This window comes from Procambarus clarkii, chromosome 32, assembly GCF_040958095.1.
Source record: "Procambarus clarkii isolate CNS0578487 chromosome 32, FALCON_Pclarkii_2.0, whole genome shotgun sequence".
Taxonomy (NCBI): domain Eukaryota; kingdom Metazoa; phylum Arthropoda; class Malacostraca; order Decapoda; family Cambaridae; genus Procambarus; species Procambarus clarkii.
The window spans coordinates 2,894,693-2,918,157 of record NC_091181.1 but is presented as its reverse complement, the minus strand read 5'-3'; the positions used below and the strand labels follow the sequence as shown (position 1 = coordinate 2,918,157).

At 54.0% G+C, this 23,465-nt stretch overlaps 1 protein-coding gene across 1 annotated transcript; it reads left to right on the top strand.

Moving 5' to 3' along the window:
• Nucleotides 1-1,566: 1,566 nt before the first annotated feature.
• LOC123753122 (peptidyl-prolyl cis-trans isomerase-like) lies at nt 1,567-22,244 on the top strand. Its single transcript, XM_069334958.1, has 3 exons — nt 1,567-1,726; nt 19,305-19,484; nt 19,600-22,244. The coding sequence occupies exons 1-3, from the start codon at nt 1,610-1,612 to the stop codon at nt 20,110-20,112; spliced, it is 810 nt and encodes a 269-aa protein (XP_069191059.1). The 5' UTR covers nt 1,567-1,609; the 3' UTR covers nt 20,113-22,244.
• The last annotated feature ends 1,221 nt before the right edge of the window (nt 22,245-23,465 follow it).

Below are 23,465 nucleotides of genomic sequence, written 5' to 3'. Positions count from 1 at the left end.
ATGGAAGAAAATGCAGAATAGAACCAGTGAAGGTGCCATAGGCACAGAGAAAACTGAATAAACATCAGACGTTCGGTGTTGTTCAACATCCTACCAGCGAGCATCAGAAATATTGCCGGAACAACCGTGGGCATCTTCAAGAGAAAACTGTTTTCAAGTTTTGAAGAAAAACAAGAACAAACTCCTTGTCAAGAAAACAAGATTGTTTTCTTCAAGGAGTGCCGGATCAACCGGGCTGTGTTGGGTATGTGGGCATGCAGGCCGCTCCAAGCAACAACCTGGTGGACCAAACTCTCACAAGCTGCTATTTGTGAGCAGCTTCTTCTTCTATTCCCTAAGGCAGGCCTCGGGCCGGGCTTGGGAAGTAGAAGAACTCCCAGAACCCCATCAAGCAGGTATCACTATTTTCTGGGTGAGTCCCAAAGGCTCCCCGGCATCCCTCCCTCCAGTCGGCGGTGTTTTTCGTGAGTTTTTACATCCAAGCGAGTTTTGAGCCCCAGGCGTGAGGGTCTGGGGCTCTCCCTTCCCCTTCCCGGAGAGGGGGGAGGGTTGCATAGAGAGTGGCGCTGCAACGTGATGACGTCATGCTCGTTTGCTAATATTCGTTTGGGGAGTTCTGTCTACTCGTTCAGCTTTTGGTAGCAATATTTTCACCAGAATAAGGGTTTGTTTTAGGGTGCCTACCTTTCTGGGTGCCAGACCCGGTCGATGGCAGACATAGAATGCTCCCAACAACACGGGGGTTTCTATAGGCTATTTCTCCTCACGCCTCTAAGAGGGGGGCCAGGTTCTGGCTCGTGGTCCCTGGTAGGAAAGAACTCCATGCACATTGACTGATGTGAGAAAGCTAATATATCCATATCTGTGGGGAGCCTCCGGGACTCGCCCAGAATAGGATGTTTCATTACGTTCAGCGCTGGTTTTTTGCTCTAATACCTAAAACATTGTTATTAATAAAGTCAACTGTCATCTTGGTGTTTCTCTACACTGTGGTCAGTGTTCACTACACCCATGTCAACTGTCATCTTAGTGACAGACTGACTACAGGTGTAGTTTCAGTTTCCTGATGCTTCATTATAGTCCAGTTACTTTACTCAGAGTCTGATGCTTCATTATAGTCCAGTTACTTTACTCAGAGCCTGATGTTTCATTATAGTCCAGTTACTTTACTCAGAGCCTGATGCTTCATTATAGTCCAGTTACTTTACTCAGAGCCTGATGCTTCATTATAGTCCAGTTACTTTACTCAGAGTCTGATGCTTCATTATAGCCCAGTTACTTTACTCAGAGCCTGATGCTTCATTATAGTCTAGTTACTTTACTCAGAGCCTGATGCTTCATTATAGTCCAGTTACTTTACTCAGAGTCTGATGCTTCATTATAGTCCAGTTACTTTACTCAGAGTCTGATGCTTCATTATAGTCCAGGTTCCACATTAATGTTTGTGTTGGTAATGACAGGTGCAGGAGACCATCAGGGAGGCCCTGGAGATGATGACCACAGAGACAGGTGCCACAGCTGACCCCATACACCTGGGAGACTCAGCCTCCACCATTAATGTTTGTGTTGGTAATGACAGGTGCAGGAGACCATCAGGGAGGCCCTGGAGATGATGACCACAGAGACAGGTGCCACAGCTGACCCCGTACACCTGGGAGACTCAGCCTCCAGCATCATGAATAAAGTTCAGGAAATCACTGGAGAGATCCCCCAGAAGCAATTAACAGTAAGTTTTTTATTTTCTCTCGTGGTTCATATCACAAGATATTGAGTTGCGTTTTGAGGAGAGGAAGCCTGTTCTTAGGTTTATGGAGGTTTCCCAAGGTCAGCTACTGACTTTCCTTAACATACAATACACAATAGTTGCCTAACTCCTGGTGAACATTTACTGGTAGGTGAACAACAGAAACAGGTGAAAAGAAACATGTGAATCATTTCCGTCCTGCATAAAGATTGAACCTGTGATCCTCTATTGAACCCGGGATCCTTGCCCCCTCACAGAGGCACAGAGAGCGGGAGACACTCCACCAACCTACCGGGAAAGCATTCAGGAAGACAGTGAACCAAAACAGACCACTGCTGGGTTCGAGTGGTCCCAGCAGTGGACCTGCTGGGACCACTGCTGGGACCAGTGTTCAAATCTCATGTCGTGATACCAGTGGTACCAGTGTTCAAATCTCATGTCGTGATACCAGTGGTACCAGTGTTCAAATCTCATGTCGTGATACCAGTGGTACCAGTGTTCAAATCTCATGTTGTGTTGCCAACACAGGGTCTCTCTATGCCATGCCAGTAACAGTACAGTATAATCATGTTATTAACCACAAAGCTCAATGAGATGGAGGTTATACCAAAAGCAGTGATAAAATAGTAAAAGTTTACTCAAAGTAAACTACAACACACGAGATACATGTATGAATTTATGGAAATAATAATAATAATGATGAAAGCAGGGCTCCTCTGGTGGCTGCCAGCAGCTCGCATCAGCTGATGAAGTAAAGGGATCAATGGCCCCTCACTGGGGCGGCTCCGTCAGCGTCGCTCCTCACTCCTCCACGGGCCGGCCACACGCTGTCTTCACCACTCAGTAGAATAATATATACGTGCTGTCCCACAGCCTAATCTACTCCTATGACTTATATGCACTCTAATAAATGCTTAAGCATAATAATAGGCCTATCTTGCCTAACAATCAAGGGAATTATGGGAGGGAAATATGATCTACCTTAACATATCCCGTCCTCAGACGCCTAGGCTCCAGTCGCCCGCTGGGTACTCCGTTCCTCGCGTTGTTCCCAGTGTTCCAGAAGCATCACCAGTCCAAAGGTGTGAAGATCCTCGGCATCTCCGTGCTCATTCCCTGAGTGATGTTCCTGGGCGTTGGCTCATCCATTCGTCGCTGCATGCGTCGTTCCCTCGAGCATTCCTTCACCGAGACCACACTCAAGGATCAGGATGCACTTTCTTCCTTCTGAGTTCCTAGTAGGCGTGATCTAATCACAACAGCTCTGAATGCTTTGGAGTTCTACCGACAGCGAGTGTTCCAGGTCCACTTCAGCTCACTCCTCCAGCCGTCGTAACTCTCTCAACTTCTCCAAAACTATTAGCACACGGTCCTCGGCGTCCTTTCACCGCTGGATTAGGCTTCCTCACACTTCCCTGAAGTTCTGCAGTCCTTGTTAATCACTATATACTCGTCAGGCTGTGTATATCCACTTATGGAGGCTCCTAGACCTCAGAACTAGAGAGCTCAATCGACGCACGTCCGCTCTCAACGAAGCGCCTGGTGCTCTGCAGGCGGGCCAGGTCTCTCGGTGATGTCACAGACCCAGGGGCGGGCTCTGATTGGTCAATGAAGTTATGTGACCTCAGCCAGCTAATCACCGACCAGAGGGCATCGTACACAAAATGATGGATTTACAAGCCAGGCGGCGCCATTTTGTTGTACCCAGGGCGCGAATTTTCCACTTCTCTGCAAATTTACAAATGCAAATTTCTCCCCAAATTAACAACCATTCTGGAAGCCTCATACCTCAAAAGATTCCCTGTGCCTCAGAGAACCTGCAGGTAAGCTGATATGACTCTTAAACCTGGCATATAGCAGAAACTGTAGGGGACACCATCACAACGTCCAGGACTAATCCCCTGCCAGTAGAGGGGGACTGGGGCTACAGGTCCAGCCCCAACCCACTGCCAGTAGAAGTGGGGGGGGGGAGGCTGGACCCAGCACAAACCCCCTGCCAGTAGAGGGGGCTGGAGCTACAGGTCTAGCACCAACCCCCTGCCAGTAGAGGGGGCTGGAGCTACAGGTCCAGCATCAACCCCCTGGCAGTAGAGGGTGGGCTGGAGCTACAGGTCCAGCACCAACCCCCTTCCAGTAGAGAAGGGGTTGGAGATGCAGGTCCAGAACCAACCCCCTGCCAGTAGAGGGAAGGGTTGGAGCTTCAGGTTCAGCACCTGTCCCTTGACAGTAGAGGGGCGCTGGAGTTACAGGCCCAGCACCAACCCCTTGCCAATAGAGGGGGGGATGGAGCTACAGGTCCAGCACCAACCCCCCTGCCAATTGAGGGGGGAGGCTGGAGCTACAGGTCCAGCACCAACCCCCCTGCCAATTGAGGGGGGGCTGGAGCTACAGGTCCAGCACCAACTCCCTGCAAGTAGACGGGGGCTGGAGCTACAGGTCCAGCACCAACCCCATGGCAGTAGAGGGGGGGTTGAAGCTACAGGTCCAGCACCAACCCCCTTCCAGTAGAGGGAGGCTGGAGCGACTGGTCCTGAAAGAACCCCCTGCCAGTAAAGGGGGGTTGGAGATACAGGTCCAACCCCCTGCCAAAAGAGGGGAGGGTTGGAGCTTCAGGTTCAGCACCAACCCCTTGACAGTAGAGGGGGCTGGAGCTACAGGTCCAGCACCAACCCCCTGCCAGTAGAGGGGGGCTGGAGCTACAGGTTCAGCACTAATCCCCTGACAGTAGAGGGGGGCTGGAGCTACAGGTCCAGCACCAACCCCCCCATGCCAGTAGAGGGGGCCTGGACCGACAGGTCTAGCACCAACCCCCCTGCCAGTAGAAGGGGGCTGGAGCTACAGGCCCAGCACCAACCCCTTGCCAATTGAGGGGGGGATGGAGCTACATGTCCAGCAACAACCACCCCTGCCATTAGAGGAGGGGCTGGAGCTAAAGGTCCAGCACCAACCCCTTGCCAGTAGAGGGAGGCTGGAGCTACAGGTCCAGCACCAACCCCCTGCCAATAGAGGGGGCTGGAGCTACATGTCCAGCACCAACCCCCTGCCATTAGAGGAGGGGCTGGAGATAGAGGTCCAGCACCAACCCCTTTCCAGTAGAGGGGGGGGGGGCTGGAGCTACAGGTCCAGCACCAACCCCCTGCCAGTAGAGGGAGCTGGAGCTACTGGTCCAGCACCAACCTCCTGCCATTAGAGAGGGGCTGGAGCTACAGGTCCAACACCAACCCCCTGCCAGTAGAGGGGAGCTGGAGTTACAAGTCTAGCACCAACCTCTGTCAGCAGAGGGGGGGCTGGAGCTATAGGGCTAACACCAAACCCTGCCAGTAGAGGGGGTTGGAGGTACAGGTCCAGCACCAACCCCCAGCCAGTAGTGGGGGGGGCTGGAGCTACAGGTCCAGCGCCAACCCCCTGCGAGTAGAGGGGGGGCTGCAGATACAGGTCCAGCACCAATCCCCTGCCAGTAGAGGGGAGGGATGGAGCTTCAGGTCCAGCACCAACCCCCTGCCAGTAGAGTGGAGGGATGGAGCTACAGGTCCAGGTCCAACCCCCTGCGAGTAGAGGGGGGGCTGGAGATACAGGTCCAGCACCAACCCCCTGCCAGTAGAGGGGGGCTGGAGCTACAGGTTCAGCAATAATCCCCTGCCAGTAGAGGGGGCCTGGAGCTACAGGTTCAGCACTAATCCCCTGACAGTAGAGGGTGGCTGGAGATACAGGTCCAGCACCAACCCCCTGCCAGTAGAGGGGGGCGGGGCTGGAGCTACAGGTCCAGCACCAACCCCCTGCCAGTAGAGGAGAGCAGGAGCTACAGGTCCAGCACCAACCCCCTGCGAGTAGAGGGGGGGGCTGGAGATACAGGTCCAGCACCAACCCCCCTGCCAGTAGAGGGGAGTGTTGGAGCTTCAGGTTCGGCACCATCCCCTTCACAGTAGAAGGGGGCTGGAGTTACAGGTCCAACACCAACCCCCTGCCAGTAGAGGGAGCTGGAGCTACTGGTCCAGCACCAACCTCCTGCCATTAGAGAGGGGCTGGAGTTACAGGTCCAACACCAACCCCCTGCCAGTAGAGGGGGAGCTGGAGTTACAAGTCTAGCACCAACCTCTGTCAGCAGAGGGGGGGCTGGAGCTATAGGGCTAACACCAAACCCTGCCAGTAGAGGGGGTTGGAGGTACAGGTCCAGCACCAACTCCCAGCAAGTAGAGGGGGGGCTGGAGATACATGTCCAGCACCAACCCCCTGCCAGTAGAGGGGGGGCTGGAGTTACAGGTCTAGCACCAACCCCCTGGCAGTAGAGGGGGGGCTGGAGCTACAGGTCCAGCACCAACCCCCTGCCAGTAGAGGTGTGCTGAAGCTACAGGTCCAGCACCAACCCCTTGACAGTAGAGGGGCTGGAGCTACCGGTCTAGCACCAACCCCCTGCCAGTAGAGGGGGGGCTGGAGTTACAGGTCTAGCACCAACCCCCTGCCAGTAGAGGGGGGGCTGGAGTTACAGGTCTAGCACCAACCCCCTGGCAGTAGAGGGAGACTGGAGTTACAGGTCCAGCATCAACCCCCTGCGAGTAGAGGGAGGCTGGAGCTACAGGTCCAGCACCAACCCCTTGACAGTAGAGGGGCTGGAGCTACCGGTCTAGCACCAACCCCCTGCCAGTAGAGGGGGCTGGAGCTACAGGTCCAGCACCAACCCTTGACAGTAGAGGGGCTGGAGCTACCGGTCTAGCACCAACCCCCTGCCAGTAGAGGGGGGCTAGAGCTACTGGTCCAGCCCTAACCCTCTGCCAGTAGAGGGAGGCGCTGGAGCTGTAGGTCCAGAACCAACCCCCTGCCAGTAGAGGGGAGGGTTGGAGCTTCAGGTTCAGCACCAGCCCCTTGACAGTAGAGGGGGGCAGGAGATACAGGTCTAGCACCAACCCCCCATGCCAGTAGAGGGGGGCTGGAGCTACAGGCCCAGCACCAACCCCTTGCCAATAGAGGGGGGCTGGAGCTACAGGTCTAGCACCAACCCCATGGCAGTAGAGGGGGGCTGGAGCTACAGGTCCAGCACCAACCACCCTGCCAATTGAGGGAGGCTGGAGCTACAGGTCCAGCACCAACTCCCTGCAAGTAGAGGGGGGCTGGAGCTACAGGTCTAGCACCAACCCCCTGCCAGTAGAGGGGGGCTGGAGCTACAGGTCTAGCACCAACCCCATGGCAGTAGAGGGGGGGCTGAAGCTACAGGTCCAGCACCAACCCCCTTCCAGTAGAGGGAGGCTGGAGCGACTGGTCCTGAAAGAACCCCCTGCCAGTAAAGGGGGGCTGGAGATACAGGTCCAACCCCCTGCCAGTAGAGGGGAGGGTTGGAGCTTCAGGTTCAGCACCAACCCCTTGACAGTAGAGGGGGCTGGAGCTACAGGTCCAGCACCAACCCCCTGCCAGTAGAGGGGGGCTGGAGCTACTGGTCAAGCACCAACCCCCTGCCAGTAGAGGGAGGATGGAGATACAGGTCCAGCACCAACCCCCGCCAGTAGAGGGGGGCTGGAGCTACAGGTCCAGCACCAACCCTCTGCCAGTAGAGGGGCTGGAGCTACCGGTCTAGCACCAACCCCCTGCCAGTAGAGGGAGGTTGGAGCTACAGGTCCAGCACCAACCCCTTGACAGTAGAGGGGCTGGAGCTACCGGTCTAGCACCAACCCCCTGCCAGTAGAGGGAGGTTGGAGCTACAGGTCCAGCACCAACCCCTTGACAGTAGAGGGGCTGGAGCTACCGGTCTAGCACCAACCCCCCTGCCAGTAGAGGTGGGCTGGAGCTAAAGGTCCAGCACCAACCCCCTGCCAATAGAGGAGGGCTGGAGCTACAGGTCCAGCACCAACCCCTTTCCAGTAGAGGGGGGGGGGGGCTGGAGCTACAGGTCCAGCAACAACCCCCCTGCCAGTAGAGGGGGGCTGGAGCTACAGGTCCTGTATCAACCCCCCCTGCCAGTAGAGGGGGGCTGGAGCTACAGGCCCAGCACCAACCCCTTGCCAATAGAAGGGGGGATGGAGCTACAGGTCCAGAACAAATCCCCGGCCAGTAGAGGGGGGGGGGGCTGGAGCTACAGTTCCAGCACCAACCCCCCAGCCAGTAGAGGGGGGCTGGAGCTACAGGTCCTGTATCAACCCCCCTGCCAGTAGAGGGGGGCTGGAGCTACAGGCCCAGCACCAACCCCTGGCCAATAGAAGGGGGGGATGGAGCTACAGGTCCAGAACGAATCCCCGGCCAGTAGAAGGGGGGGGGGCTGGAGCTACAGGTCTAGCACCAACCCCCTGCCAGTAGAGGGGGCCTGGAGCTACAGGTTCAGCACCAACCCCCTGCCAGTAGAGGGGGGGCTGGAGATACAGGTCCAGCACCAACCCCCTGCCAGTAGAGGGGGGCTGGAGCTACAGGTTCAGCAATAATCCCCTGCCAGTAGAGGGGGCCTGGAGCTACAGGTTCAGCACTAATCCCCTGACAGTAGAGGGTGGCTGGAGATACAGGTCCAGCACCAACCCCCTGCCAGTAGAGGGGGGCGGGGCTGGAGCTACAGGTCCAGCACCAACCCCCTGCCAGTAGAGGAGAGCAGGAGATACAGGTCCAGCACCAACCCCCTGCGAGTAGAGGGGGGGCTGGAGATACAGGTCCAGCACCAACCCCCCTGCCAGTAGAGGGGAGTGTTGGAGCTTCAGGTTCGGCACCATCCCCTTCACAGTAGAAGGGGGCTGGAGTTACAGGTCCAACACCAACCCCCTGCCAGTAGAGGGAGCTGGAGCTACTGGTCCAGCACCAACCTCCTGCCATTAGAGAGGGGCTGGAGTTACAGGTCCAACACCAACCCCCTGCCAGTAGAGGGGGAGCTGGAGTTACAAGTCTAGCACCAACCTCTGTCAGCAGAGGGGGGGCTGGAGCTATAGGGCTAACACCAAACCCTGCCAGTAGAGGGGGTTGGAGGTACAGGTCCAGCACCAACTCCCAGCAAGTAGAGGGGGGGCTGGAGATACATGTCCAGCACCAACCCCCTGCCAGTAGAGGGGGGGCTGGAGTTACAGGTCTAGCACCAACCCCCTGGCAGTAGAGGGGGGCTGGAGCTACAGGTCCAGCACCAACCCCCTGCCAGTAGAGGTGTGCTGAAGCTACAGGTCCAGCACCAACCCCTTGACAGTAGAGGGGCTGGAGCTACCGGTCTAGCACCAACCCCCTGCCAGTAGAGGGGGGGCTGGAGTTACAGGTCTAGCACCAACCCCCTGCCAGTAGAGGGGGGGCTGGAGTTACAGGTCTAGCACCAACCCCCTGGCAGTAGAGGGAGACTGGAGTTACAGGTCCAGCATCAACCCCCTGCGAGTAGAGGGAGGCTGGAGCTACAGGTCCAGCACCAACCCCTTGACAGTAGAGGGGCTGGAGCTACCGGTCTAGCACCAACCCCCTGCCAGTAGAGGGGGCTGGAGCTACAGGTCCAGCACCAACCCCTTGACAGTAGAGGGGCTGGAGCTACCGGTCTAGCACCAACCCCCTGCCAGTAGAGGGGGGCTAGAGCTACTGGTCCAGCCCTAACCCTCTGCCAGTAGAGGGAGGCGCTGGAGCTGTAGGTCCAGAACCAACCCCCTGCCAGTAGAGGGGAGGGTTGGAGCTTCAGGTTCAGCACCAGCCCCTTGACAGTAGAGGGGGGCAGGAGATACAGGTCTAGCACCAACCCCCCATGCCAGTAGAGGGGGGCTGGAGCTACAGGCCCAGCACCAACCCCTTGCCAATAGAGGGGGGCTGGAGCTACAGGTCTAGCACCAACCCCATGGCAGTAGAGGGGGGCTGGAGCTACAGGTCCAGCACCAACCACCCTGCCAATTGAGGGAGGCTGGAGCTACAGGTCCAGCACCAACTCCCTGCAAGTAGAGGGGGGCTGGAGCTACAGGTCTAGCACCAACCCCCTACCAGTAGAGGGGGGCTGGAGCTACAGGTCTAGCACCAACCCCATGGCAGTAGAGGGGGGGCTGAAGCTACAGGTCCAGCACCAACCCCCTTCCAGTAGAGGGAGGCTGGAGCGACTGGTCCTGAAAGAACCCCCTGCCAGTAAAGGGGGGCTGGAGATACAGGTCCAACCCCCTGCCAGTAGAGGGGAGGGTTGGAGCTTCAGGTTCAGCACCAACCCCTTGACAGTAGAGGGGGCTGGAGCTACAGGTCCAGCACCAACCCCCTGCCAGTAGAGGGGGGCTGGAGCTACTGGTCAAGCACCAACCCCCTGCCAGTAGAGGGAGGATGGAGATACAGGTCCAGCACCAACCCCCGCCAGTAGAGGGGGGCTGGAGCTACAGGTCCAGCACCAACCCTCTGCCAGTAGAGGGGCTGGAGCTACCGGTCTAGCACCAACCCCCTGCCAGTAGAGGGAGGTTGGAGCTACAGGTCCAGCACCAACCCCTTGACAGTAGAGGGGCTGGAGCTACCGGTCTAGCACCAACCCCCTGCCAGTAGAGGGAGGTTGGAGCTACAGGTCCAGCACCAACCCCTTGACAGTAGAGGGGCTGGAGCTACCGGTCTAGCACCAACCCCCCTGCCAGTAGAGGTGGGCTGGAGCTAAAGGTCCAGCACCAACCCCCTGCCAATAGAGGAGGGCTGGAGCTACAGGTCCAGCACCAACCCCTTTCCAGTAGAGGGGGGGGGGGCTGGAGCTACAGGTCCAGCAACAACCCCCCTGCCAGTAGAGGGGGGCTGGAGCTACAGGTCCTGTATCAACCCCCCCTGCCAGTAGAGGGGGGCTGGAGCTACAGGCCCAGCACCAACCCCTTGCCAATAGAAGGGGGGATGGAGCTACAGGTCCAGAACAAATCCCCGGCCAGTAGAGGGGGGGGGGCTGGAGCTACAGTTCCAGCACCAACCCCCCAGCCAGTAGAGGGGGGCTGGAGCTACAGGTCCTGTATCAACCCCCCTGCCAGTAGAGGGGGGCTGGAGCTACAGGCCCAGCACCAACCCCTGGCCAATAGAAGGGGGGGATGGAGCTACAGGTCCAGAACGAATCCCCGGCCAGTAGAAGGGGGGGGGGGCTGGAGCTACAGGTCTAGCACCAACCCCCTGCCAGTAGAGGGGGCCTGGAGCAACAGGTTCAGCACCAACCCCCTGCCAGTAGAGGGGGCCTGGACCTACAGGTCTAGCACCAACCCCCCCTGCCAGTAGAAGGGGGCTGGAGCTACAGGCCCAGCACCAACCCCTTGCCAATTGAGGGAGGGATGGAGCTACAGGTCCAGCACCAACTCCCTTTCCAGTAGAGGGAGGCTGGAGCTACTGGTCAAGCTCCAACCCCCTGCCAGTAGAGGGAGGATGGAGCTACAAGTCCAGCACCAACCCCCTGCCAGTAGAGGGGCTGGAGCTACCGGTCCAGCACCAACCCCTTGACAGTTGAGGGGCTGGAGCTACCGGTCTAGTACCAACCCTCCTGCAAGTTGAGGGGGGCTGGAGTTACAGGTTCAGCACCAACCCCCTGCCAGTAGAGGGGTGCTGGAGTTACAGGTTCAGCACCAACCCCCTGCCAGTAGAGGGGTGCTGGAGCTACAGGTCCAGCACCAACCCCCTGCCAGTAGAAGAGAGCTGGGGCTACAGGTCCTGCACCAACCCCCCCAGCCAGTAGAGAGGGGGCTGGAGCTACAGGTCCAGCACCAACCCCCTGCCAGTAGAAGGGGGAGGCTGGAGCTACAGGTCAAGCACCAACCCCCCCCCAGCCAGTAGAAGGAGGCTGGGGCTACAGGTCCTGCACCAACCCCCCCAGCCAGTAGAAAGGGGCTGGAGCTACAGGTCCTGCACCAACCCCCTGCCAGTAGAAGGGGGCTGGGGCTACACGTCCTGCACCAACCCCCCCAGCCTGTAGAAGGGGGCTGGGACTACAGGTCCAGCACCAATTTCCTGCCAGTAGAAGGGGGCTGGAGCTACAAGCCAAACACCAACCCCCTGCCAGTAGAGGGGGGCTGGAGCTACATGTCCAGCACAAACCCCCTGCTTGTAGAGGCGGGGCTGGAGCTACAGATCCAGGACCAACCCCCTGCCAGTAGAGGGGGGCTGGAGCTACAGGTCCAGCACCAACCCCCTGCCAGTAGAGGGGGGCTGGAGTTACATGTCCAACACAAACCCCCTGCTAGTAGAGGCAGGGCTGGAGCTACAGGTCCAGCACCAACCCCCTGCCAGTAGAGGGGGGCTGGAGCTACAGGTCCCGCACCAACCCCCTGCCAGTAGAGGGGGGCTTTAGCTACAGGTCCAGCACCAACCCCCTGCCAGTAGAGGGGGGCTGGAGCTACAGGTCCAGCACCAACCCCGTGCCAGTAGAAGGGGGCTGGAACTACAGGTATAGCACGATCTACCCTGCCAGTAGTGGGTGGGGGGGGGGGGGCTGGAGTTACAGGTCCAGCACCAACCATCTGCCAGTAGAGGGGGGCTGGAGCTACAAGTCCAGCACCAACCCTCTGCCAGTAGAGGGGGGCTTGAGCTACAGACCGAACACCAATCCCCTGCCAGTAGAGGCGGGCTGGAGCTACAGGTCCAGCACCAACCCCCTGCCAGTTGAGGGGAGCTGGAGCTACAGGTCCAGCACCAACCATCTGCCAGTAGAGTGGGGCTGGAGCTACAAGTCCAGCACCAACCCTCTGCCAGTAGAGGGGGGGCTTGAGCTACAGACCGAACACCAATCCCCTGCCAGTAGAGGCGGGCTGGAGCTACAGGTCCAGCACCAACCCCCTGCCAGTTGAGGGGAGCTGGAGCTACAGGTCCAGCACCAACCATCTGCCAGTAGAGGGGGGCTGGAGCTACAAGTCCAGCACCAACCCTCTGCCAGTAGAGGGGGGCTGGAGCTACAGACCGAACACCAATCCCCTGCCAGTAGAGGGGGGCTGGAGCTACAGGTCCAGCACCAACCCTCTGCCAGTAGAAGGGAGCTGGAGCTCCAGGTTCAGCACCAACCCCCTGCCAGTAGAGGGGGGCTCGAGCTACAGGTCCAGCACCAACCCCCTGCCATTAGGGGGGGGGGCTGGAGCTACAGGTCTAGCACCAACCCCCTGCCAGTAGAGGGGAGCTGGAGCTACAGATCCAGCACTAATCACCTGCCAGTAGAGGGGGGCTGAAGCTACAGGTCCAGCACTAACCCCCTGCCAGTAGAGGGGGGCTGGAGCTACAGATCCAGCATTAATCACCTGCCAGTAGAGGGGGGCTGGAGCTACAGGTCCAGCACTAACCCCCTGCCAGTAGAGGGGGGCTGGAGCTACAGATCCAGCACTAATCACCTGCCAGTAGAGGGGGGCTGTAGCTACAGGTTCAGCACCAACCCTCTGCCAGTAGAGGGGGGCTGGAGCGACAGGTCCAGCACCAATTCCTGCCAGTAGAGGAGGGCTGGAGCTACAGGTCCAGCACCAACCCCCTGCCAGTAAAGGGTTGCTGCAGCTACAGGTCCAGCACCAACCCCCCTGCCAGTAGAGGGTTGCTGGAGCTACAGGTCCAGCACCAACCCTCCTGCAAGTAGAGGGGGCGGGAGCTACAGGTCCAACACCATTTCCCCTGCCAGTAGAGGAGGGCCAGACCTACAGGTCCAACTCTAACCCCCTGCCAGTAGAGGGGGCTGAAGCTACAGGTCCAACACCAACCCCCTGCCAGTAGAGGGGGGCTGGAGCTACAGGTTCAGAACCAACCCCCTGCCAGTAGAGGGGGGGCTGGAGCTACAGGTCCAGCACCAACCCCCCTGCCAGTAGAAGGGGGTACCTGGTTACCTGGTTGATACCTGGTTTATGGGGTTCTGGGAGTTCTTCTACTCCCCAAGCCCGGCCCGAGGCCAGGCTCGACTTGTGAGAGTTTGGTCCACCAGGCTGTTGCTTGGAGCGGCCCGCAGACCCACATACCCACCACAGCCCGGTTGGTCCAGCACTCCTTGGAGGAATAAATCTAGTTTCCTCTTCAAAATGTCCCCGGTTGTTCCGGCAATATTTCTTATGCTTGCTGGGAGGACGTTGAACAACCGCGGACCTCTGATGTTTATACAGTGTTCTCTGATTGTGCCTATGGCACCTCTGCTCTTCACTGGTTCTATTCTACATTTTCTTCCATGTCGTTCACTCCAGTACGTTGTTATTTTACTGTGTAGATTTGGTACTTGGCCCTCCAGTATCTTCCAGGTGTATATTATTTGATATATCTCTCGTCTTCTTTCTAGTGAGTACATTTGGAGGGCTTTGAGACGATCCCAATAATTTAGGTGCTTTATTGCGTCTATGCGTGCCGTATATGTTCTCTGTATTCCCTCTATTTCAGCAATCTCTCCTGCTCTGAAGGGGGAAGTGAGTACTGAGCAGTACTCAAGACGGGACAACACAAGTGACTTGAAGAGTACAACCATTGTGATGGGATCCCTGGATTTGAAAGTTCTCGTAATCCATCCTATCATTTTTCTGGCTGTCACAATATTTGCTTGGTTATGCTCCTTAAACGTTAGGTCGTCAGACATTATTATTCCCAAATCCTTTACACGCTGTTTTCCTACTATGGGTACATTTGATTGTGTTTTGTACTCTGTATTATGTTTAAGGTCCTCATTTTTACCATACCTGAGTACCTGGAATTTATCACTGATAAACATCATGTTATTTTCTGATGCCCAGTCGAAAACTTTATTAATATCAGCTTGAAGTTTTTCAATGTCCTCAGCCGAGGTAATTTTCATACTGATTTTTGTGTCATCTGCAAAGGATGATACGAAGCTGTGACTTGTATTTTTGTCTATATCTGATATGAGAATAAGGAAAAGCAGCGGTGCAAGGACTGTACCCTGAGGTACAGAGCTTTTCACTGCACTTGGACTAGATTTTATATGGTTGACAGTTACTCGCTGAGTCCTGTTTGACAGAAAACTGAGTATCCAGCGTCCTACTTTATCGGTTATTCCCATTGACTTCATTTTGTGTGCTATCACGCCATGGTCACATTTATCGAAAGAGTTTGCGAAGTCCGTGTATATCACATCAGCATTCCGTTTCTCTTCTAATGCCTCAGTGACTTTGTCGTAGTGCTCAAGTAGCTGTGAGAGGCACGATCTTCCCGCTCGAAATCCATGTTGGCCTGGGTTGTGAAGGTCATGAAATTGGTGACCTGACTCCTAATCACTCTCTCAAATACTTTTATGATGTGCGATGTTAGTGCAACTGGTCTATAATTTTTTGCCAATGCTTTGCTCCCTCCCTTGTGTAGAGGGGCTATGTCTGCTACTTTAAGTGCATCTGGTATTTCCCCCGTGTCCAAGCTCTTCCTCCACACTATACTGAGTGCCTGTGCTACCGGCACTTTGCATTTCTTTATAAATATTGAATTCCATGAGTCTGGACCTGGGGCCGAGTGCATGGGCATGTTTTCAATTTCTTTTTCAAAATTTAGTGCGCTCGTGTTTATATCAGTTATATTTACAGGGGTTTGAATATCCCGCATAAAGAAATTGTCTGGATCTTCCACATTCATGTTGTTTATTGGAGTGCTAAACATGTCCTCATACTGCTTTTTTAGGATTTCACTAATTTCTTTGTCATCCTCCGTGTATGAACCTTCACTTGTACGAATAGGTCCAATACTGGCAGTGGTTTTTGCTTTTGATTTCGCATATGAGAAGAAATATTTTGGATTTTTCTTTATTTCCTGAATTGCTTTCTGTTCTAACTGCCTTTCTTCAGTTTCATATGAGTGTTTCAATTTCCGCTCGATTTCTTCAATCTCCCTATTTAAATTATTCCTTCTTTGACGGGAAATTCGTGTCTGCATAAGCAGTTCCGTTATTTTTTTCCTGCGTTTATAGTGTCGTCTGCGTTCTCTTTCTACGTTAGATCTCTTTCTGGCTTTCCTCAAAGGAACATGTTGCAGACAGACTTGATACGCTTCTGAAGTCAGTTTTTCTATTCCTTCTGTAGGACTTGTATTATTTAGAACAGTTCCCCATGGAATGTTTGTGCTGGATCTACAGGTCCAGCACCAACCCGCTGCCAGTAGAGGGGAGCTGGAGCTACCGGTCTAGCACCAACCCCCTGCCAGTAGAGGTGGGCTGGAGCTACAGGTCCAGCACCAACCCCCTGCCAGTAGAGGTGGGCTGCAGCTACAGGTCCAGCACCAACCCGCTGCCAGTAGAGGTAGGCTGGAGCTACAGGTCCAGCACCAACCCGCTGCCAGTAGAGGTGGGCTGGAGCTAAAGGTCCAGCACCAACCCCCTGCCAGTAGAGGTGGGCTGGAGCTACAGGTCCAGTACCAACCCCCTGCCAGTAGAGTGGGGCTGGAGCTATAGGTCCAGAACCAACCCCTTGCCAGTAGAGTGGGTCTCGAGCTATAGGTCCAGTACCAACCCCCTGCCAGTAGACAGGGGGGGGGGTTAGAGCTACATGTCCAGCACCAACCCCCTGCCAGTAGAGAAGGGGGGCTGGAGCTACAGGTCGAGCACCATCCCCCTGCCAGTAGAGGGGGGCTGGTGCTACAGGTCCAGCACCAACCTCCCTGCCAGTAGAGGGGGGCTGGAGCTACAGGTCCAGCACCTACCCCAGCCAGTAGAGGGGGGCTGGAGCTACAGGTCCAGCACCAACCCCCTGCCAGTAGAGGGGGGCTGGAGCTACAAGTCCAGCACCAACCTCCCTGCCACTAGAGGGGGGCTGGAACTGCAGGTCCAGCACCAACCTCCCTGCCAGTAGAGAGGGGCTGAAGCTACAGGTCCAGGATAAACCCCCTGCCAGTAAAGGGGGGCTGGATAATGGCGCTGACACTGCCCACAGGTGATAATGGGGTTGACACTGACCACAGGTGATAATGGGGCTGACTCTGACCACAGGTGATATTGGGGCTGACACTGACCGTAGGTGATAATGGGGCTGACACTGACCGTAGGTGATAATGGGGATGACACTGTCCACAGGTGATAACGGGGCTGACACTGTCCACAGGTGATAACGGGGCTGACACTGTCCACAGGTGATAAAGGGACTGACACTGTCCACAGGTGATAATGGGGCTGACACTGTCCACAGGTTATAATGGGGCTGACACTGCCCACTGGTGATAATGGGGCTGACACTGCCCACTGGTGATAATGGGGCTGACACTGACCACAGGTGATAATGGGGCTGACACTGACCACAGGTGATAATGGTGCTGACACTGACCACAGGTGATAATGGGGCTGACACTGACCACAGTTGATAATGGGGCTGACACTGACCACAGGTGATTATGGGGCTGACACTGACCACAGGTGATAATGGTGCTGACACTGTCCACAGGTGATAATGGGGCTGACACTGACCACAGGTGATAATGGGGCTGACACTGACCACAGGTGATACTGGGGCTGACAATCCATATGTGATAATGGGGCTGACACTGACCACAGGTGATAATGGGGCTGACACTGTCCACAGGTGATAATGGGGCTGACACTTACTACAGGTGATAATGGGGCTGGCACTGTCCACAGGTGATAATGGGGCTGACACTCCACATGTGATAATGGGGCTGACACTTTCCACAGATGATAATGGGGCTGACACTGTCCACAGGTGATAATGGGGCTGACACTGCCTACTGGTGATAATGGGGCTGACACTGACCACAGGTGATAATGGGGCTGACACTGACCACAGGTGATAATGGGGCTGACACTGACCACAGGTGATAATGGGGCTGACACTGTCCACAGGTGATAATGGGGCTGACACTCCACATGTGATAATGGGGCTGACACTTTCCACAGATAATAATGGGGCTGACACTGACCACAGGTGATAATGGAGTTGTCACTGTCCACAGGTGATAATGGGGCTGACACTGACCACAGGTGATAATGGGGCTGACACTGATCACAGGTGATAATGGGGCTGACACTTACCACAGGTGATAATGGGGGTGACACTGTCCACAGGTGATAACGGGGGTGACACTGTCCACAGGTGATAATGGGGCTGGCACTGCCCATGGTTGATAATGGGGCTGACACTGACCACAGGTGATAATGGGGCTGACACTGTCCACAGGTGATAATGGGGCTGACACTGACCACAGGTGATAATGGGGCTGACACTGTCCACAGGTGATAATGGGTCTGACACTGACCACAGGTGATAATAGGGCTGACACTGACCACAGGTGATAATGGTGCTGACACTGACCACAGGTGATAATGGTGCTGACACTGACCACAGGTGATAATGGGGCTGACACTGACCACAGGTGATAATGGGGCTGACACTGTCCACAGGTGATAATGGGGCTGACACTGACCACAGGTGATAATGGTGCTGACACTGACCACAGGTGATAATGGGGCTGACACTGTCCACAAGTGATAATGGGGCTGACACTGACCACAGGTGATAATGGGGCTGACACTGTCCACAGGTGATAATGGGGCTGACACTGACCACAGGTGATAATGGTGCTGACACTGACCACAGGTGATAATGGTGCTGACACTGACCACAGGTGATAATAGGGCTGACACTGTCCACAGGTGATAATGGGGCTGACACTGTCCACATGTGATAATGGGGCTGACACTGTCCACAGGTGATAATGGGGCTGACACTGACCACAGGTGATAATGGTGCTGACACTGTCCACAGGTGATAATAGGGCTGACACTGTCCACAGGTGATAATAGGGCTGACACTGTCCACAGGTGATAATGGGGCTGACACTGTCCACAGGTGATAATGGGGCTGACACTGTCCACAGGTGATAATAGGGCTGACACTGTCCACAGGTGATAATAGGGCTGACACTGTCCACAGGTGATAATGGGGCTGACACTGTCCACATGTGATAATGGGGCTGACACTGACCACAGGTGATAATGGTGCTGACACTGACCACAGGTGATAATGGGGCTGACACTGTCCACAGGTGATAATGGGGCTGACATTGACCACATGTGATAATGGGGCTGACACTGACCACAGGTGATAATGGGGCTGACACTGTCCACAGGTGATAATGGGGCTGACACTGTCCACAGGTGATAATGGGGCTGACATTGACCACATGTGATAATGGGGCTGACACTGACCACAGGTGATAATGGGGCTGACACTGTCCACAGGTGATAATGGGGCTGACACTGTCCACAGGTGATAATGGGCCTGACACTGTCCACAGGTGATAATGGGGCTGACACTGACCACAGGTGATAGTGGGGCTGACACTGACCACAGGTGATAATGGTGCTGACACTGACCACAGGTGATAATGGGGCTGACACTGTCCACAGGTGATAATGGGGCTGACATGGACCACATGTGATAATGGGGCTGACACTGACCACAGGTGATAATGGGGCTGACACTGTCCACAGGTGATAATGGGGCTGACACTGTCCACAGGTGATAATGGGGCTGACATTGACCACATGTGATAATGGGGCTGACACTGACCACAGGTGATAATGGGGCTGACACTGTCCACAGGTGATAATGGGGCTGACACTGTCCACAGGTGATAATGGGCCTGACACTGTCCACAGGTGATAATGGGGCTGACACTGACCACAGGTGATAATGGGGCTGACACTGACCACAGGTGATAATGGGGCTGACACTGTCCACAGGTTGAGGACCTCCGCAGGATGAGGGAGCCCGTCAAGAGGCTGGTGGAGGCTGGCCGGGTGTTGGCCGTCCAGGAAGACCAAGATGGCCGCCGCTCCGCCAGGATAACTTTACAAGACGGACAGCTGTACCTCCACCCACTCCTGCGTCAGCCCACGCCCGCCCACGCCCACACACTCCAGGTTACTTTATTACACCCACTAGTCTTACTGACATTACTGACTACTGAGTTTTGATAACTAATATGATAACATTTTGTTATACAGTTATCAGCATGATTTATTTCATTTTCTGCAGGAGAGTGAGGTTGTGGGCGTGCTGGAGCCCTCCTGCACCCTGGCGTTCCTTGACCTCGGGTGGGCGGGGTCAACAAGAGGGCGGGTCACCATCCGGCTGACCCCTGACACTCCGCTGGCCAGACAGTTTGTGTTGTTGTGTACGGGCCAGCGGGGCCACACCTTCCGCAACACTAAACTGTTGGAGGTGTGGCACAAGGGTCAGCCAGATGAGTATGTGGTGGGCGGAGACTACGAGAGTAATGATGGTAAGGGAGGAGCCCCACTGCTGCCTGACCTCCAGGGGCAGTACCGGGAGTCAGGCCGGGCAGGAGCTGTGTTGTGCTGCGATGATCCGGGGGGTCCCAGGAGTGCCCAGTTCATCATCACCACCAGGGACCGCCAGGATGGTCGCCAGTGGTTTGATGCCTTCGGTGACGTGGTGAGCGGCCTGGATGTGGTGAGGGCAGCAGTCAACCACAGTGACATTACGGAGGTGACTGTGGTGGACTGTGGTGTTGTGCTGCCACTCTAGTTCACTGTACCATCACCATCACTACTGTGGTGTTGTGCTGCCACTCGAGTTCACTGTACCATCACTACTGTGGTGTTGTGCTGCCACTCTAGTTCACTGTACCATCACTACTGTGGTGTTGTGCTGCCACTCTAGTTCACTGTACCATCACCATCACTACTGTGGTGTTGTGCTGCCACTGTAGTTCACTGTACCACCACCATCACTACTGTGGTGTTGTGCTGCCACTCTAGTTCACTGTACCACCATCACTCCTGTGGTGTTGTGCTGCCACTGTAGTTCACTGTACCATCACCATCACTACTGTGGTGTTGTGCTGCCACTCTAGTTCACTGTACCACCACCATCACTACTGTGGTGTTGTGCTGCCACTCTAGTTCACTGTACCATCACCATCACTAATGTGGTGTTGTGCTGCCACTCTAGTTCACTGTACCATCACCATCACTACTGTGGTGTTGTGCTGCCACTGTAGTTCACTGTACCACCACCATCACTACTGTGGTGTTGTGCTGCCACTCTAGTTCACTGTACCACCATCACTCCTGTGGTGTTGTGCTGCCACTGTAGTTCACTGTACCATCACCATCACTACTGTGGTGTTGTGCTGCCACTCTAGTTCACTGTACCACCACCATCACTACTGTGGTGTTGTGCTGCCACTCTAGTTCACTGTACCACCACCATCACTACTGTGGTGTTGTGCTGCCACTCTAGTTCACTGTACCACCGCTATCACTACTGTGGTGTTGGGCTGCCACTCTAGTTCACTGTACCACCACCATCACTACTGTGGTGTTGTGCTGCCACTCTAGTTCACTGTACCACCACCATCACTACTGTGGTGTTGTGCTGCCACTCTAGTTTACTGTACCACCACCATCACTACTGTGGTGTTGTGCTGCCACTCTAGTTCACTGTACCACCACCATCACTACTGTGGTGTTGTGCTGCCACTCTAGTTCACTGTACCACCACCATCACTACTGTGGTGTTGTGCTGCCACTCTAGTTCACTGTACCACCACCATCACTACTGTGGTGTGTTCACTGTACCACCACCATCACTACTGTGGTGTTGTGCTGCCACTCTAGTTCACTGTACCACCACCATCACCACTGTGGTGTTGTGCTGCCACTCTAGTTCACTGTACCACCACCATCACTACTGTGGTGTTGTGCTGCCACTCTAGTTCACTGTACCACCATCATCACTACTGTGGTGTTGTGCTGCCACTCTAGTTCACTGTACCACCACCATCACTACAGTGGTGTTGTGCTGCCTCTCTAGTTCACTGTACCACCATCATCACTACTGTGGTGTTGTGCTGCCTCTCTAGTTCACTGTACCACCATCATCACCACCACTCCTGCATCACCCTGAACTGCGTATTTTGATGACAATGTAGTTTAAGGACAGACCTTTATCACTATATCATCATAACTTCACTATCCTTGGTGTTTAACACTTTGGTATCATATACCTGACAATCACGGCTGTATCACCATCAATGCTATATCTTCTCAGTACTGTAACCTATCATTGCTGTATCACTATAGCTTCACTATCACCTCTATATATCACCATCACCTCAGGCCCCACACTTGGGGTCATATACTGACCATGTTGAGTAACAAATTGTTGGTATCACTATGACAGCTGTTGTCACTGTTATATCACCAATAGCTCACTATCACATAACACTATCATTGCTACACCAACATCATTTCACTGTCTCTGCATTATCACCTCACACTGATATTTTTTCCTCCTTACATTCACTGATATATCACTATCATTGCTACAACACCAATACCTTACTGTCACTGCTATATCACCACCATACTATCACAGTTATATCACAATCACTCAGGTGTGTTGTGATATTACCATACTGGTCCATGGTGTGTTGTGATATTACCATACTGGTCCATGGTGTGTTGTGATATTACCATACTGGTCCATGGTGTGTTGTGATATTACCATACTGGTCCATGGTGTGTTGTGATATTACCATACTGGACCATGGTGTGTTGTGATATTACCATACTGGACCATGGTGTGTTGTGATATTACCATACTGGACCATGGTGTGTTGTGATATTACCATACTGGACCATGGTGTGTTGTGATATTACCATACTGGACCATGGTGTGTTGTGATATTACCATACTGGACCATGGTGTGTTGTGATATTACCATACTGGACCATGGTGTGTTGTGATATTACCATACTGGACCATGGTGTGTTGTGATATTACCATACTGGTCCATGGTGTGTTGTGATATTACCATACTGGACCATGGTGTGTTGTGATATTACCATACTGGACCATGGTGTGTTGTGATATTACCATACTGGACCATGGTGTGTTGTGATATTACCATACTGGTCCATGGTGTGTTGTGATATTACCATACTGGACCATGGTGTGTTGTGATATTACCTTACTGGACCATGGTGTGTTGTGATATTACCATACTGGACCATGGTGTGTTGTGATATTACCATACTGGTCCATGGTGTGTTGTGATATTACCATACTGGACCATGGTGTGTTGTGATATTACCATACTGGTCCATGGTGTGTTGTGATATTACCATACTGGTTCATGGTGTGTTGTGATATTACCATACTGGTCCATGGTGTGTTGTGATATTACCATACTGGACCATGGTGTGTTGTGATATTACCATACTGGACCATGGTGTGTTGTGATATTACCATACTGGTCCATGGTGTGTTGTGATATTACCATACTGGACCATGGTGTGTTGTGATATTACCATACTGGACCATGGTGTGTTGTGATATTACCATTCTGGTCCATAGTGTGTTGTGATATTACCATACTGGACCATGGTGTATTGTAATATTACCATATGGGTGTGAGGTGGTGTTATGACCACACATACACCAGTATGATCATACTGTAGCTGGTGTATGATGTGCTCAAACTGTATAGTGATGTCTTGGCTGATTAGCCTAGTATCACGAATATTAATTTATGTAGTTATTCTTTTTACAACACACTAGTATTAAATGTGTATTGCCAATGTATGCCACATATATCTATGTATATTATATATCTGTACCATAAGTCCTTGCCATGTATTTGTGGATATATATTAGAAGTCTAGTGAATAGCAGTAGCCTAATGTCATGTACCTTGAAAAACATCCATATACGCTTATATTATGGAATGCTACATAATGCTGTATAGGAAATATTATGTGAACTATGATGGAGAATGTATAAATTTAGGTCTCAGGTGTATTACTGTCATGTATACTGTGTAATTTCCCTTTCATTATTGTTCATTGCATTGTTCTCTAACATTAAATTAGATT

Bases quoted from the DNA above. Each gene is read 5' to 3' on its own strand.
- LOC123753122 (XM_069334958.1), top strand. From the start codon at position 1,610: ATGATGACCACAGAGACAGGTGCCACAGCTGACCCCGTACACCTGGGA. The intron at 1,727-19,304 runs GTAAGTTTTTTA...CACTGTCCACAG, and splicing joins TCCCCCAGAAGCAATTAACA to GTTGAGGACCTCCGCAGGAT. The intron at 19,485-19,599 runs GTTACTTTATTA...CATTTTCTGCAG, and splicing joins CCCACGCCCACACACTCCAG to GAGAGTGAGGTTGTGGGCGT.